General features: G+C 36.1%; 2 protein-coding genes across 3 annotated transcripts; one reads left to right on the top strand and one right to left on the bottom strand.

The window, feature by feature from the left end:
• The first annotated feature begins 4,542 nt into the window (after positions 1–4,542).
• LOC18600575 (homeobox protein knotted-1-like 1) lies at positions 4,543–9,225 on the top strand. Of its 2 annotated transcripts, XM_018122239.2 has the most exons (6): positions 4,543–4,717; positions 4,832–5,414; positions 5,560–5,670; positions 5,863–6,007; positions 7,571–7,818; positions 8,678–9,225. In XM_018122239.2, exons 2-6 carry the CDS (start codon positions 5,154–5,156, stop codon positions 8,873–8,875), a joined length of 963 nt encoding a protein of 320 aa, XP_017977728.2. In that variant the 5' UTR covers positions 4,543–4,717; positions 4,832–5,153; the 3' UTR covers positions 8,876–9,225. The 2 variants fall into 2 exon arrangements, with proteins under 2 accessions (XP_017977728.2, XP_007031154.3); XM_007031092.3 differs by having other exon boundaries at positions 4,543–5,414.
• Positions 9,226–11,858: 2,633 nt separating this feature from the next.
• NAS4 (nicotianamine synthase 4) lies at positions 11,859–13,139 on the bottom strand. The gene has a single exon (XM_007031090.3). The coding sequence runs from the start codon at positions 13,041–13,043 to the stop codon at positions 12,093–12,095; it is 951 nt and encodes a 316-aa protein (XP_007031152.3). The 5' UTR covers positions 13,044–13,139; the 3' UTR covers positions 11,859–12,092.
• Positions 13,140–14,205: the final 1,066 nt, after the last annotated feature.

The following is a 14,205-nucleotide window of genomic DNA, read 5'->3' as shown; positions in this document are numbered from 1 at the left end:
CAAGTCTTTAAAGTCTATCGAAGGTGACAAACTAAAAGGCGACCGACAAATTGGAAAACAATGTCCTGAATCTTGTTTGCAGCCTCTTGCAGTTGGAGTCAACTCAAAACTCCCATCTCCAAAACTTGGCTCAGACAGGGTATCACTAAACAGCTTGTGACTACTGAGAAATATCATTTGTGATTGTTTGGAACACTTCTGGCTCTTAGCTTTGCTTTTTTCGTCTAATTAAGATTACCCTTTTATGCTTGAATGTTTGCAGGCACATTCACTCACACCAGGAGCTGGGGAGATTTCTATGGAGACCAATTACCAAATAAACTACGTACTTCGGAGGAATATGTTTACATGTTTTCCATTACAGGGTTAACATTGCACGCCTCGACCACATATTAGTGTTAAATTTGGTCCATTTAAAGTCTATAGATAGCTTGAAGCACATTGTGGAAGTCCTTAAGCAGTTTTGTTTCTCAGGGTAACTTCTGATTCGGACTTTCTCTATCTATAAGACCTAATATGGAAACCAGAAATGTCCCAATGCTTTCACTTAAGTATCAAAATAAGTATCCCTTGTATCAAGACAAGATCTTTCGAGTTTCACAAGAAGTGTTCATTAGATATTTGATGCTAACAGTGGAGTATTGGTAGGATTCAAACCCGAAATCAGTTGCAATGGAGTATTGGAAGGATTCGAATAAAAAATCACTTGCAAGAAGCGTGCATTCAAGATTAGTGATAACAATGAAATACTGGTAAGATTCAAACTCGAAATCACTTAAATCGAGAGAAGGAATTTAGTAATGGAGCCAACCCTTTCTTGGTGAATATATGGTATGCTTATTAAACCCAACAGAGAACCAGTATCCTAGGAGTAGTAATTCTTTTTCCATGCACACGTGACTTGCAGTCTAGACAATTAAGATTAGCCATTTTAGTCATCACGAACTTCAGGATCAAGGCCAAGGGGAATAAAAGGGTTATCAGAAGAAGAAAAGGAGACATTTCATCACCAATTCACCATGAGCCTGATTGCTTCAAACATGGAGTAAACTTTCATGTGTAGTAGTTTGTTCTGTTGCGGATGGAAAAACCCCACCAAGAACGGGGCAGTGTACAGTCAAATCACCGTGAAGCACGGTCAACTTCTCTGTCCTTTGTGGAGGAATTGTCTTCATCCTCCCCTCTCTCTCTCCCTCTACACCCCTTCTTCCTCTACCCACTTTCTCTACCTCCTCCTGGCAAATTCCAGTTTCGTGTTAGTGGCCACAAACTTCTCCATCTTCAAGTTTTGAACGTGGGGGGTGGGGGCCATTGCCTTTTTGCTTACATGCTGCATATGCAAAACCTCTATAGCTACTCAGATACTCATCTGTCTATGTCTGCATTTTGCCTTCATTTCCCACACCTTCAGCAACATATTAACCTTAGTCGGAATTTTTATGGACTGTCAAAATTTTCAAACTTTCCAAACGAATTAACTTGATTATCACTTGTTTATTCATTAATATATATATACATGACAATCAATATTCTCAATTTATAAAAAAAGACTACTTGTGACACATTTCACAATCTCAAAATAGAATCGTGAATCTCATATGGATTGTATATTAGATTACGACTGAGTATTAAAATATTCACATCATTTTTAATTTACGATACTTTTTTTGCGTTACAAAATTATAAAACTCAATAAACTAAAACAAATAACATCACACAAATTAATGTGAACGGTAACACAAAGCATCTATTTTTCTTCCGAATGGAGTTAAACCCTAATTATAGCATTGATTAAAACCCAAAAGAGCATGTCGCTTCTTAATTAAGCTTCCACTCATTAGGCAAAAGAAACAAAGAAAAAGAGCACAAAACTGGAAATGATACCATTTTGACTCATTTGAGGTTTATCTTGACTCCCAAGATATGATGAAAATATGTATATGTATATATAGTATTATGCTTTGAAAAGGGACAAATAATTATATCCCAAAAGGTGGGGATCTCTCATCATTTTCTTTTTTTATTTTTTGGGGTTTTCATTGCAAAGCTAGATTGCTCTTATTTAGCACCTGGTCATGAATCTTTTATCCACCATTTAATTATTGAAGCTAATCATAGATGTCTTAGCCACCCAAATTATTTTATAATGTTCTTTGGGTCTTAACACAATCCAAATCAAATTATTATTATTATTTTTGTTTGTGTAAAGAGTAGCATATCAGGTCAAAGATTTGCCTTAAGCGGCCTTTGCACTTTACAGATACCTTGATACATTATTTTGCTCCTGTTGACCCCTTTTTTTTCATAGAAAATTATGATTAATCACAAGTAATTTTGCTCCTTCAACCTTTTCCATTGGATCCCACCCATCCACCCCAAAAAAACAAAGAAACAACAGCAAAACCATTTGTCAATGCTTGATTTATTTGTTGATGAAGAAATGCAGTCATCATTCCTTTCATTACTAGCTAAGCCCCAAAGGAAAAAAAAAATTGTCATTTGGAGACAAAACTTAATGATTAAAGGAGCAAATCACCAAATGAACCAAAGAAAGAAAGCAAAGGAAAGGAAGAAGGAAGGAAAAGGGGACAATCACCAAGAAAGCAACGGAGTTAATTGTCATGTTGTGTCCCAGGTAGAGGCTAAGATCAGAACTTTCTGTTGAAAGTCTCTTTCCCCCCGTTAATTTAGGTTTTACAGAGATTAACTCTTTGATAATGTACCCCTAAAGTTGGACATAAAAAATAAATACACAGTTTCACCAACATTCACTGTTTATGTCATGTCACCGATAATTCGAAAACTTGTGCAAATTCTTTCATATGCAGTATTGTTTTCAAAGTATACTCTCATAGGTATTACCAATTATATTGGCTGCTGCTCAATGTGTGATTTAATCGAAGATAAATGTTATATATATATATATATATATATAAATAGAGATGTTTCCTTGGGCTGCCCTTGCTTTCTGCCAATAAGCTAGAGTCTGTCTGGCTGCTTTCTGATAGGTCTAGGCATGGTATGGTCTCTGGTCAGGCTGCTAAATTCAAAACAAGTTTGGCCTCTGCTGAACCTAGCAGAGAAGTGTAAAGTGCAAAGCTTGCTTTAATTTTTACAATATATATATATATATACCCATGGGAATTTAAGGCTCTTTCCTTTAAATACTGCTGGCAAGTCGCTGTTCCGTACAATGGGTAGGGAGAAAAGTCAAAGGCTGGAGACCTCATTGTTACCAGTATTTTGCTTGAATGAGTCACAATATAAACAAAGAAAACAATATTAGTAAATACCATGCTTTGCAGCGTCAAGGGTTTGATTTAATTTTATGTTAAATTTATTTATTTTTTAAAACAAGAGTTATTATACTCGAGATTAAAACGAAATACCCAATAAGAATATTATTATTGAAATTAAAGAAGGAAATTAGTCCTTTTAATCCAAATATTGATTCAATTTTCAGACATTTAATATGAGGAAGACCCACTTTTTCAACCAAAAAAAAACATAATCTATCAAGCAAATCACAAAGGTGGGGCGTTTGCAGCTGTGAACTTTTGACTATAACAGTACATAAAGCTGAGACAATAATCACATCACCCTTTGCCAAAAAAGACTTGCAAACTCTAAAATTATTGGTAAAAAAAATTAATATTTGGATTATTATGTTTATATTGTTATTATATATGTTATAACTTCTAAATGGCTTATATATAATGAATTAATTCAATTAATCTAAATAAAAAAAAATTAAAATCTAAACCCATCGAATTAATCGATTTAATCATATTAATGTTAAAGTTAGTTGGAGGATCCAAGTGGTTGAAATCAAAGAAGTGGAATTTTGGGTTTAGATTTTTGTCCAGCATGGGGAGTGAAAGGAAAGAAGAGAAGAAGGGTACAGTACGTCTACAGCAGGAGTCCACCTTCCTTCATTTCTGTGGGGACCCACAATCCTCAGTAAGACAACCAATGAAAACGTGAAAGCTGGCAGGAATGTCATGTCACAGTTAAAACAACTCTGCGTACACAGGTATAGATTCATCTCTTTTTTGACCTCTATAAATACGGGCTATACCTACAAATAAACCAAAAATATATACTCTTCTAATTTTACATAAATATCTTAATTTTTTTTTAAATTTAATAATTAATTAATAAAATAAATATTCAGATACATATACCATGTAGGATAAATTTTTAATAATTATATTTATATTCGATGCAGGATGGATTATCAGTAATCATGTTTATGTCCAATGCAGGATGAATTCTTAACAATTAGGGTTTAGGGTCTTGAGTGTGCAGGATGAGTTCTTAAGTATTACATTTATATCTGAAAAGGGGTAGGAGAGCATAAATTTATAGTAAAATAGAAAAACACCGGCAACAAATTTTAATCAACTTTTTTCCAAATCAAACACTAGAACAAATGAATGGAAACATCGTCACTGTTGCAGAGCGTGTGAACACGTGTGGTGAGCACCCTTCTCTGATTTAGCTGTCTACCTCTCTCTCTCTCTCTCTCTATCTACTATCCTTTCTGCATAGTGTTAAAGGCAATCCACACCCAACATTCTCTCTCTCTCTCTCTCCTTTCTTTCTCTTTCTTTCTATCACTCAGGTCTTCTTGGAAAAGAAAGCAAGGTCTGGTCTTTTTCATTAGTTGAACTTCAACGAAGCTGTGAAAACCACTTTTCCTAAGCTTTGGATTGAGGTGCTTACCTTTGCCCCTTCTGTCTCTCCTCCTCTCTCTCAAAAAGGGTTTGCTTTGGCTTTGGCTTTGGTTTTGGTTTCTCTAATAATGGCGGCTATCATTTCTTGTTTTCAGACACCCCAAGTTTCCCCCAAGGCTATAGATGTCTTCAGCTAAGCTCCCGAGAGAAATCATTAGTCTGTTTTAGTTCTATCTTTGTTTTGGATTCTTGGTCATTGGACTACCATCTAGTTTCTCGGGGATGGAGTATTGGAGTACAAGCACTAGGAAGCTTGCATGTCTGGTGTTAGTCTAAGATCATTGTTGGATACATATACTAGGTCATGTCTGGTGTTTAGAGATCTTTCACAGAAAACCCAGTTGCCTAGATCTTTCAGAGGAGTTTTGCTTGTTTTGGTTTGATTTTGTTACCTACCCTTTCGTGTGAAAAGCGACCATGGAGGACATGTACAGGCTTGATAATCCTGCAATCTCGCGCTCGAATGATATTGTAAGGGTTGATAACTTTGCTGCAGCGAACTTTTCTGCAGCCGTGACCACTGATTTTCTCAGCCCGGTTGATACTATACTTCAATTTGATCACCAAGCAGCTGATACAGATGTCACTGGATCAGACATGTCTGATCTGATCAAGACCCAGATCGCCAGTCACCCTCGTTATCCAAACCTAGTATCTGCTTACATAGAATGCCAAAAGGTTGTTATTTATTTTTAACTTTTTTAAGTTATATTTTTTTTATGATTAATTATCATAATTTATGATTCTCCAATGCAAGAGATGTTGCGGGTGGAGGGTTTGGTCCAGCTCTTAAATTCTTATCTTCTTTTATATACATAAACAGATTGGAGCACCGCCTGAGCTGGTGTCTCTTCTTGAAGAAATTGGCCGAGAGAACCACCCTATACGGGGTTGCAGTGAGATAGGAGCTGATCCAGAACTAGACGAGTTCATGGTACTTACAGTCAAAGATTCTTCTTTTTGTCTTTGTTAAAAAAAAAACAAAAGACCAAGTCTTTTATCTCTTCACTCTTTGTTTTGTTGTCTAGAAACTGTTAAGAAAAAACTTGTTGTTGCATGAATCAAAAACATTATTCAACCTGTCATGTTGGGTGACTTTCCCTTTCTCTTCCTTTTCCCTTTGAAGGAATCATACTGTGAGGTTCTTCACAGATACAAAGAAGAGCTATCAAAGCCGTTCGATGAAGCGACAACCTTCTTGAGCAACATCGAATCACAGCTAAGTAATCTCTGTAAAGGAGCACTGACAAAAACCTTGGATTATCGCTCTGGTAAAGTTTTTGACTCTGATTTTTTTCCCTCATCTCATCCAAAATGATGTATTTGCCCTTCACTAGCACTATATTTGGTAAAAGGGTAATGTTGTTTTTTCTTTTTTTTTTTCTTTTTTTGGCATTAAATATTCAGTGAATGTGGTGGTGGAAGACTCTAATGAGTTTCAGTCTCCTGCTACTACTGTGCATGTACAAAAAAGAAACAGTGTCTTCTCTCTGATTGAGTTGAAATGTTGAGAAAAACCTTAAAGTAAAGTTCCATGAACTGTACTCTTACATAATTTATTTATTGTTTTTCTTCTGTTCTCTTTTGTCCACTTACCTATTTTCTTACCATGTTTGAGTTGCTTGTGTTTCTTGAATTATTGTTTGCACTTTAAGCAGTAAACAACAGCTGCATGGTGGATCTCTAATTTCCAGGGACCTGGTTAGAGCACCATGGGCAATAATGAGCTTTAGATGTAGCTGTTTTCTCTCTTCCCAACACTGCCATGTTGGCGTTTTTTCCCTCATACTGAGGTTTTTCCTTAGGTTTTTTTCTCCTATGACCCTATGCAAGTAATTAGAAAAACATAACTTCTTTTTAAAAAAAAAGTAGCAATAATTTGTGTAATGGCGTTAACCTTATAATTAGGTTTAGCATCTGTCTAATAATCGTTTCTTTATATTTTCTCTTTAATTAAATGATTCATGAGCTTGCGAAAACGTATGATTTTACTTAAATTTAATCAACTTCTCTTGTTCATCTTCGTCTTTATGTTATTCAGATTTTAAATGAGTGTTAGATATGATATGTATCTAAGAATATTTTATCAATTGGACATGCGTTTGATGTAAAAATTTGTTAAAAAATTGAAGAGTCCATGTAACTAAACGAGATGCTTATGTTGCTTAGGTCAATTGATTGAAGCATCTAGACGCAATAATATTCAAATTAACTAATTAAACTTAAATTTGATTTAATTTTTTACCTGTTGTTGGTTTGAGAATATTAGTTAACAAATTTGATTTTTTATGTTAACATTAGTCCTTTTTACAAATTTTAGTTCATCATTCACCAAGAGGAACCTTGGCGTATAAGATTACAGATTCCCTTGAATTTCTAAATCAAATAAAGGAAATTGCACCAAAGAATTGCCCGCATGATATCTATGAATGCAATGCATGAATTATTTCTAATGTCCACTGCAAATATTGTCTCTTGATCACTTAAAATTGTGTATGAGGGTTGCATTGATGACTTTGGTTTCATCAGAAGCACATTTTAGAACAAGAACATTTTCTGATTGGGTCGCAATGGTACTTGCAGAGCGGAAGACAGCTTTCCAGGCAGACCAATTTTGGTCTTGGCTTTGCATATAGACTTCCTGTACTTGTATTTTCAGATTTACTGTCTATGATTCGTTGATTGCTTGTCAATGCTTGTGCATTTCAGTTTGTTCATGGTGAATTTTGCTTAACTATAAAACCTAAATGTAGCAGTCAGGATTTCATCAGGTTTTTGAACTTGAAGGACATTTACCAGAACAATTACATGACCTCATACGCTTTTCTTGTCAGATGAAGCTGCTGGGACTTCTGAGGAAGAGTTAAGCGGTGGGGAGGTGGAGGCTTCTGAGAGTCAAGAGTCTGCAGTTGCCCGTCCAAGCCAGGACATCAAAGGAATGCTCATGCGCAAATACAGTGGCTACTTGAGCAGTTTGCGAAAAGAATTCTTGAAGAAAAGAAAGAAGGGGAAGCTACCGAAAGATGCAAGGATGACACTGCTAGAATGGTGGAACAATCACTATAGATGGCCATATCCTACGGTAATCACTGTACAATCTTAATTACTTGGGGCCTTTAGTTTAATTTGTTCCTTCTTTCTATTTCTTTGCAAATCTCCTTCATCATGCATGCCTATGCCTGCCATATGAGATGAATTTCAATAGAGTTTTCGTGAAGGGGGATCGAAACAGTATGCTAATTCATCTCAAAAGACTTGACATTTGATTTGTAAATTGCTTGTTTTGCTGTCATTAGGGTTATGTTCATTGGGACTAATGTTGTTGGAGCATCGTCTCCTTTTCCTTCTGTAGAAATAATGCATTGTCCTTGAACCCTAAATTCAGTTAGCCTGAAGTAAATTTTTATTAATATATGGCAAACCATACAACAGTTAAGACTAGCAAAGCTAGTTTTGCGCCTATGTAATTGAAACCATAATCACCAGTAAGTCCTAAAACAGTGACTGAACAAGCATGTTTTGTTTGAAGAATTGTTTTCAACTATGATGTCACAAAGGAAAGAGAGGTATAAGAGCTCTGAAGGAGTGTTGGAACTCATTTTAATTCATTTTCTTTGCATCAAGTTATAGAGTGGGGTTGAACCTTGAAGCACGGGCAGCAAAGTATAGTTCTATTGTTTATGAATATATCGCAAATGATACAGCAATGTGTCTATAAGCAAAGGTATCTTCCACATAGGTAGCAAAATATAGTTCTATATGGAAGATATTTTCGGTCACTGTTAAGTAACTAACCGAACAGCCCTACTCTAGGTGTGCAAGGGTTGAAACAAGCTTCATGTGTTTGGTTTTTCTTTTTCTCCCATAAGATATATATATGTTTTTCTGGCTGGAAACTTGCTAGAACGTTTAGGAAAGGGTGTCTATGTGTGGTGTTGCAGGAGGAGGAGAAGTTGCAGTTATCTGAGATAACAGGACTAGACCAGAAGCAAATCAACAATTGGTTCATCAACCAGAGGAAGCGGCACTGGAAACCATCTGAGGACATGAAATTTGCTCTCTTCGAGGGCGTTGCTGGAAACGTGGGAGGACCTGTGTATCTAGATGCTGGAGTTGGAACTGGAAGTGATAATATTTGATCAAAAAACAACAGGAGTATCCCTCCCCCAGATGTAATAATTTAGTTTCTCAATATGTTTTTTCGTCTGCAATCCTCACATATATATGTAAATCTTGTTATTTTTAATCTTTTACGTAATTTTTCTTCCAAGTTATTAACAAGCATAATGTTGCAAAAAGGAGAAAACAAGTACAAAAAAGATGCAACATGGCTTCTCCTTTATGCCAGTGGTGTCATTGAATATGATTTTACTGGTCTAGGAGTGACAAACTGAAACCCTGCAGTGTCCCTGATAGATAACTCTTGTGACAGTTCAAACATATGGTTTGGAAAAAGCACCAGGTTTCGGTGGTTCCCTTGTCTGATGAATTTTGGTTTAGGGGTCCTGATGACTTTCCTGATTCCTGGTTTTTTCTTGTTACTTTTGAAAGTCTCATTCGAGGAGTCTTTAACAAGGAGCATCAGCTTTTTCTGTTTAATGTTATCTTAATTGTGTCGCCTTGTAAGTAAGTTATATTGAAGGCATTCCTAGATTCTGTTGAGGTCATTCTCCACATGCCTGCTTTAACTTAAAAAGCATCTCTTCACGGTACACTTTTCTGCTGAACCTTTGTTTTTCTATCCCTTTTTATCATTCAAGATAGTAGACTAGGTCTCAAAATTATATAGGAAATGAAAAATCCAATGAATAGATAGTTGGGTTTGATTACTTTATTTTTTTATCCTGATTTTCCGTCAAAATTATGCCAAAATCTGAAATAAACTATATTGTAGAATTACTTCCTAAGTGTAACCAAGGTTCCGGTGAATGCATAAACATAGAAGTTGCTTGAATATTGTTTGTTAAGCACCGTTGGAATTTTCCCAATCATTTTAGCTCATGAACACATCCTCTGTCGGAGCTCAGGCTCTTTGCTTGAAAGCCATCATTTCCATCTATGATGGTGGAGAGAGAGAGAGAGAGAGAGAGGGTAGGATGTTGCTTACCAGCTCGAAGTTCGAAAGCAACAGAAGAATAATGATGGCTCGTGGGATTAGGCCCAGATGGATTTTCTTGCTGCAACGTTGCAACGCCCACCACGTGTGCCTGGACTCACCAGGATTATGCTATTAGCCATCTGTGTTAGTCCCTCTGGCCCAAGAAAACAGATGGGGTAACAATTTGGGGTTCGTTATCGATCAAGTTTGTCTTGCTAAACTCAACTTGTAAGGCTGTACTCGCATTAAACTGAATGTTGTACATCCTAATAGGTTAATCTCTTGAAAAAAGAGTAATATCAGAATCAACTCAAATTTGATTCTAATGTCACGCCAAACTCTTCAATAAGTGAAGTAGATAGAGTGATTCAACCTACAATAAGGACATTACAGATTTAGATGGAAAAAATGTTGCAGAATATCATATTGAATAGGTAAGAAAAGGGTTTTGACTTTATAAACATGAGTGCTGCATATCTTAATAAATTATTTTTTGCAAGACTTGTATCTTTTTAGAAGTTGGACCCTAAACTAAGATCAGAATTTCATCATTTTTTCTGGAAAAATACATGTCATTTCAATTTTCGTGTCAGCTGTGCAAGTAATCAATTGGGTTTCTATTATGTTGCTTAAATATGATGTATTTTTCATCAAAGTGCAGAAAATACTGTGGGATGCAGAATTTTCATTCAACGCAATGCAATGATATGCTACTGGGAATGGAAATCAAGAGCACACCCAGCACAATCAAAATCTTGTCAAGATTAAAGAAGAAGAAAAAAATGGACGGTCTAAAATGCTCAGATATGTGATTATTCTTCTTAATTTCCTTTTCTGTAATGTTCTTTGGAAGTTTCAATACAGGCTGCGCTCACTCAGTTTTCTTTCAGCATCAACTGTCATCATGTAATGTTAACATACATACGTACATACAACACACACACACATATATATATATATATATATATATATATATTTATTTATTTATTTATTTTCTCAGCCAAAATCAAAATTAGTTGATTCACAAGCTTGTGGTCTCAGAAATTTGAGACCTCACCAAACCACCACACTCAACACCTGTAGCAAAATAATATTCGTTTTCTCTTATCACCGAGCATAAAACAACTGAAATCTATCGACGTCTAACTTTGTTAGGAAATTCGCAGTTGAATTTGCTTCTCTGTAAGTGCAACATATCGATAGATGTCATGTTAACTTATTATTCAACATGTTGTGATACAAATACAATCAGAATTGGTCATCTTAAGAACAGACTAATGCTTCATACTTCATGGACCTTGACAGCAGAAACCAAACCACCAAGAAGGTAAAATACTTGAGAATAACATAGGGAGATGTGAAGTTTTAAAGACGCAGGCAGCCTTTCACTTTCAGGTTTTAACTTAAAGAAGTATATCTCAGTCAAGATAGGAGTTTGAGGCGTGGAGGAAGCAGTAACAACCATGTACCTATATATGATTGAAACTGATCAAAGACAGACAAAATTGACTTGGAATTGCCAGAAACTGATAAAGATACCTGCACCACTAGATGATCTTGTGATTGCAAATTGTAATGACTGAAAAAAACAAGACTGCAGAATCCAACAAAAACAAGGTCTTCTCAAACTTTAAAACCTTTTTTCCTTCCTCTGCTTTCTCTTACTCCTCTAACTGCACTACCCCAAAGTAGGTAAGTTTTATGTAACATTGTACAAAAAAACAAAAACTGCAAAGAAGAACAAGATAAGTGGCATGATATCAGCAAAAATAGATCTTATTAATTGCATTCTTGTAAATCACAATGGAAACTGATTGAGGTTAGAAAGTTTTGAAGTCAATACTTAAATTGTGCGAGGCAGCTGCTGTACTTACGTAAGACTAAGTAGAATTCTCACAAACAATTTCTTTTTTTTTTTTTTCCTTTCAGTTGGAGAAATCAATGATACAGTAAGACCTTATAGGATGTAGGTGAAGCAAAATATATCATGGGAGGGAAAGAAGAAAGGTCTTCAATCAAAGAAATAAGCAATATCAACCTTGATAACATTTCTTCAACCCGATCAGGCTGAACTGTGTCTCCTAATTTATTAATACTTAGGATGAAAGGACAGAACGGGTACATGTTTGCTAGTGGATTACTTGTTAGACAAGCAGAAATCGAAACATAAAGAAAAAGGCAATCGAAAAGGATCCTATTTCGATGTTGAACATGATAGAAACAACACCATGGTTAAAAGGGATATATGATCAAAAGCTTCAGGAGAGTTGCTCCTGAATATCAAGTTCCTCCATCAGGTTCACATGGTTGAGGGGATTGAACATTTCAATGTCGAAAAACTTGTTGGGAAGTTTCATCGGCTGCTGCTGATCAGCAGAGTGTTTGGTCATTGGAAATTTACGTGCAATGACCACTGAATTAATAACTTCATCGGTAGGATGGAATATGGAGAGGACCTCGAATCCTCGTAGATCACAAGGATCGACAACGGGATAAAGGAAAGCCCTAGCACCATGCGCACTCCTCAGCATCAAAACAGCCCCAGGGGCCATGTACTTAGCCAAATGATCAATGACTCGAACTTTCTCATCCTTGTCCATCCCAACAAGAGCCGCCAAGAAAACAACATCATAGTCTTTCAAAGCATTGGTAACATCCATTATATCCGTGGTGTGGAAGAACATCCGTTCAGATAAATCAGGGTTAGATGAAACTAATTGAAGGGCCTTGGAATTGGCGGAGGGGTCAATATCATAATTGTGGAAAGAGGTGGTGGTAAGGTGGAAAGAGGCCAACACAATCGAGGTGAGGGGAAGGGGGCCCGAACCCACAAAGGCAACCTTGCTAGGGAGATTGGAGCAGTGTTTGGTAAGGATGTTGAACTCGAGCAGGCTAAGCTTGAGGTAGTTGGAGTAGTAAGGGAAGATGTTGAGATGGTGAGGTGGGTTTTCGTAGGATCCTAGGATGGTGGAGAAATGGCTCTCCAAGAGCCCCTCGGCTTCCCCGCAAAGTCTAATCAACTTGGACCTGATCTCTTGAATCCTTTTGCAAAGCTTGGTAACATCAATAGGGCTGGGTGGCATGCATGTGACAACGAGTTGCGTGAAGAGCATGTTGACATCTCTGGAAGGTTTGAGACTCTCAAGGCCCGAGATTTGTTCATACAACTCACAGACTTTTTGTACCAAGGGATCTTTCTCGCAAACCATGTCGACACTATGAGGTTATGGGGGAAAGAACTGATCAAAATTCAAAGGGAAAAAATTAACCCAAAATAAATGACAAAGAAAAAAAAAATTAAACTCTTTGTGAGCTAGAGACAAGCTCAAACCTTCCAATGGAGTCATTATTTATGGGCAATCGTGGGGACCACACCATGCGGAGGATTGGCCTTGTTCCTACATTATTCCTAGTAGAAGGTTGCTTTGGATAGCTTTCCTTTCCCTTGGCTTTGTGATATGTAATTTCAAGCTTTTACCTTATTCCCTGGGACCCTTACTAGGTTTTGGTTTTGTCCTAAATCAAAACATATTGGACATTCTATCCGAAAGAAAGAACAACTTTGGACAGCTTGGGTATTGTTGGATCGATGTCTTCAATGTTTTTAGCCTATTAGGCAATCTTTTACACATATAGATTGCATAAGTAATATGTTTTTAGCTGAATTTCATAGCAGGCTTTGTTCTATGAAAGGATCAGACATTAATTAGCTGGTCTAGTTTACGCTTTTTGTTAAGGAAATATTAATTTTTTAATAGAATAGTTAGTCAATAAATTAAAATTTATTTATTTATTTTTAATATTCTCCTCTATATGTTTCGAAGAGCACAGTGATGTGCAGTTAATTTGCTGCTTTTAACATCTATAATGTCGACATGATGATGCCATTTTAGTTTTATATTTTAATGCACATGCATGCAAGACTAATTACTATACATGCTCAAAGATATGTAGCATGATGCTTTGCGATTAGCTTGAGATCCTTTTTCCATGTTTATCAATAAGGATTGGTGTATGGGAATTTTTAATTTATAGTATAGCAATTAAGAGTTAATTATTAGATAGAAATTTCCAAATTCAAGTACCAATTATCATTAACCCTTAATTAATACCACCTTGGCAATTTGCATGAGGATCAAATAGTTGTTCTAGCAAAGGACATTGTTAAGTTATAATTATTAAATGTTTTGCTGTAATTTATATATATATATATATATATATATTTGTATCAAAATTAGAGATGTCAACGGGTACCCAATAAACAGGTTCGAATCGAGTAACGGGAAAATAATTGAATAAAACTGATGCTGAACCTAGGTAAAGAAGAAAGACACCCGAAGTCTGTACCATCTTGACCAACAATTTTCTTTG

This window comes from Theobroma cacao, chromosome 5 (assembly GCF_053813885.1).
Source record: "Theobroma cacao isolate CCN51 chromosome 5, ASM5381388v1, whole genome shotgun sequence".
NCBI classification, from domain to species: Eukaryota; Viridiplantae; Streptophyta; class Magnoliopsida; order Malvales; family Malvaceae; genus Theobroma; species Theobroma cacao.
The sequence above is the reverse complement of the archived record's forward strand: the minus strand, read 5'-3'. Positions and strand labels throughout refer to the sequence as shown.

Excerpts from the sequence above, each read along its gene's own strand:
- LOC18600575 (XM_018122239.2), top strand. The coding sequence starts at position 5,154 with ATGGAGGACATGTACAGGCTTGATAATCCTGCAATCTCGCGCTCGAAT. Across the intron at positions 5,415-5,559 it reads CTTACATAGAATGCCAAAAG|ATTGGAGCACCGCCTGAGCT; the intron begins GTTGTTATTTAT and ends ATACATAAACAG. Across the intron at positions 7,819-8,677 it reads ATAGATGGCCATATCCTACG|GAGGAGGAGAAGTTGCAGTT; the intron begins GTAATCACTGTA and ends GTGGTGTTGCAG.
- NAS4 (XM_007031090.3), bottom strand. The coding sequence starts at position 13,043 with ATGGTTTGCGAGAAAGATCCCTTGGTACAAAAAGTCTGTGAGTTGTAT.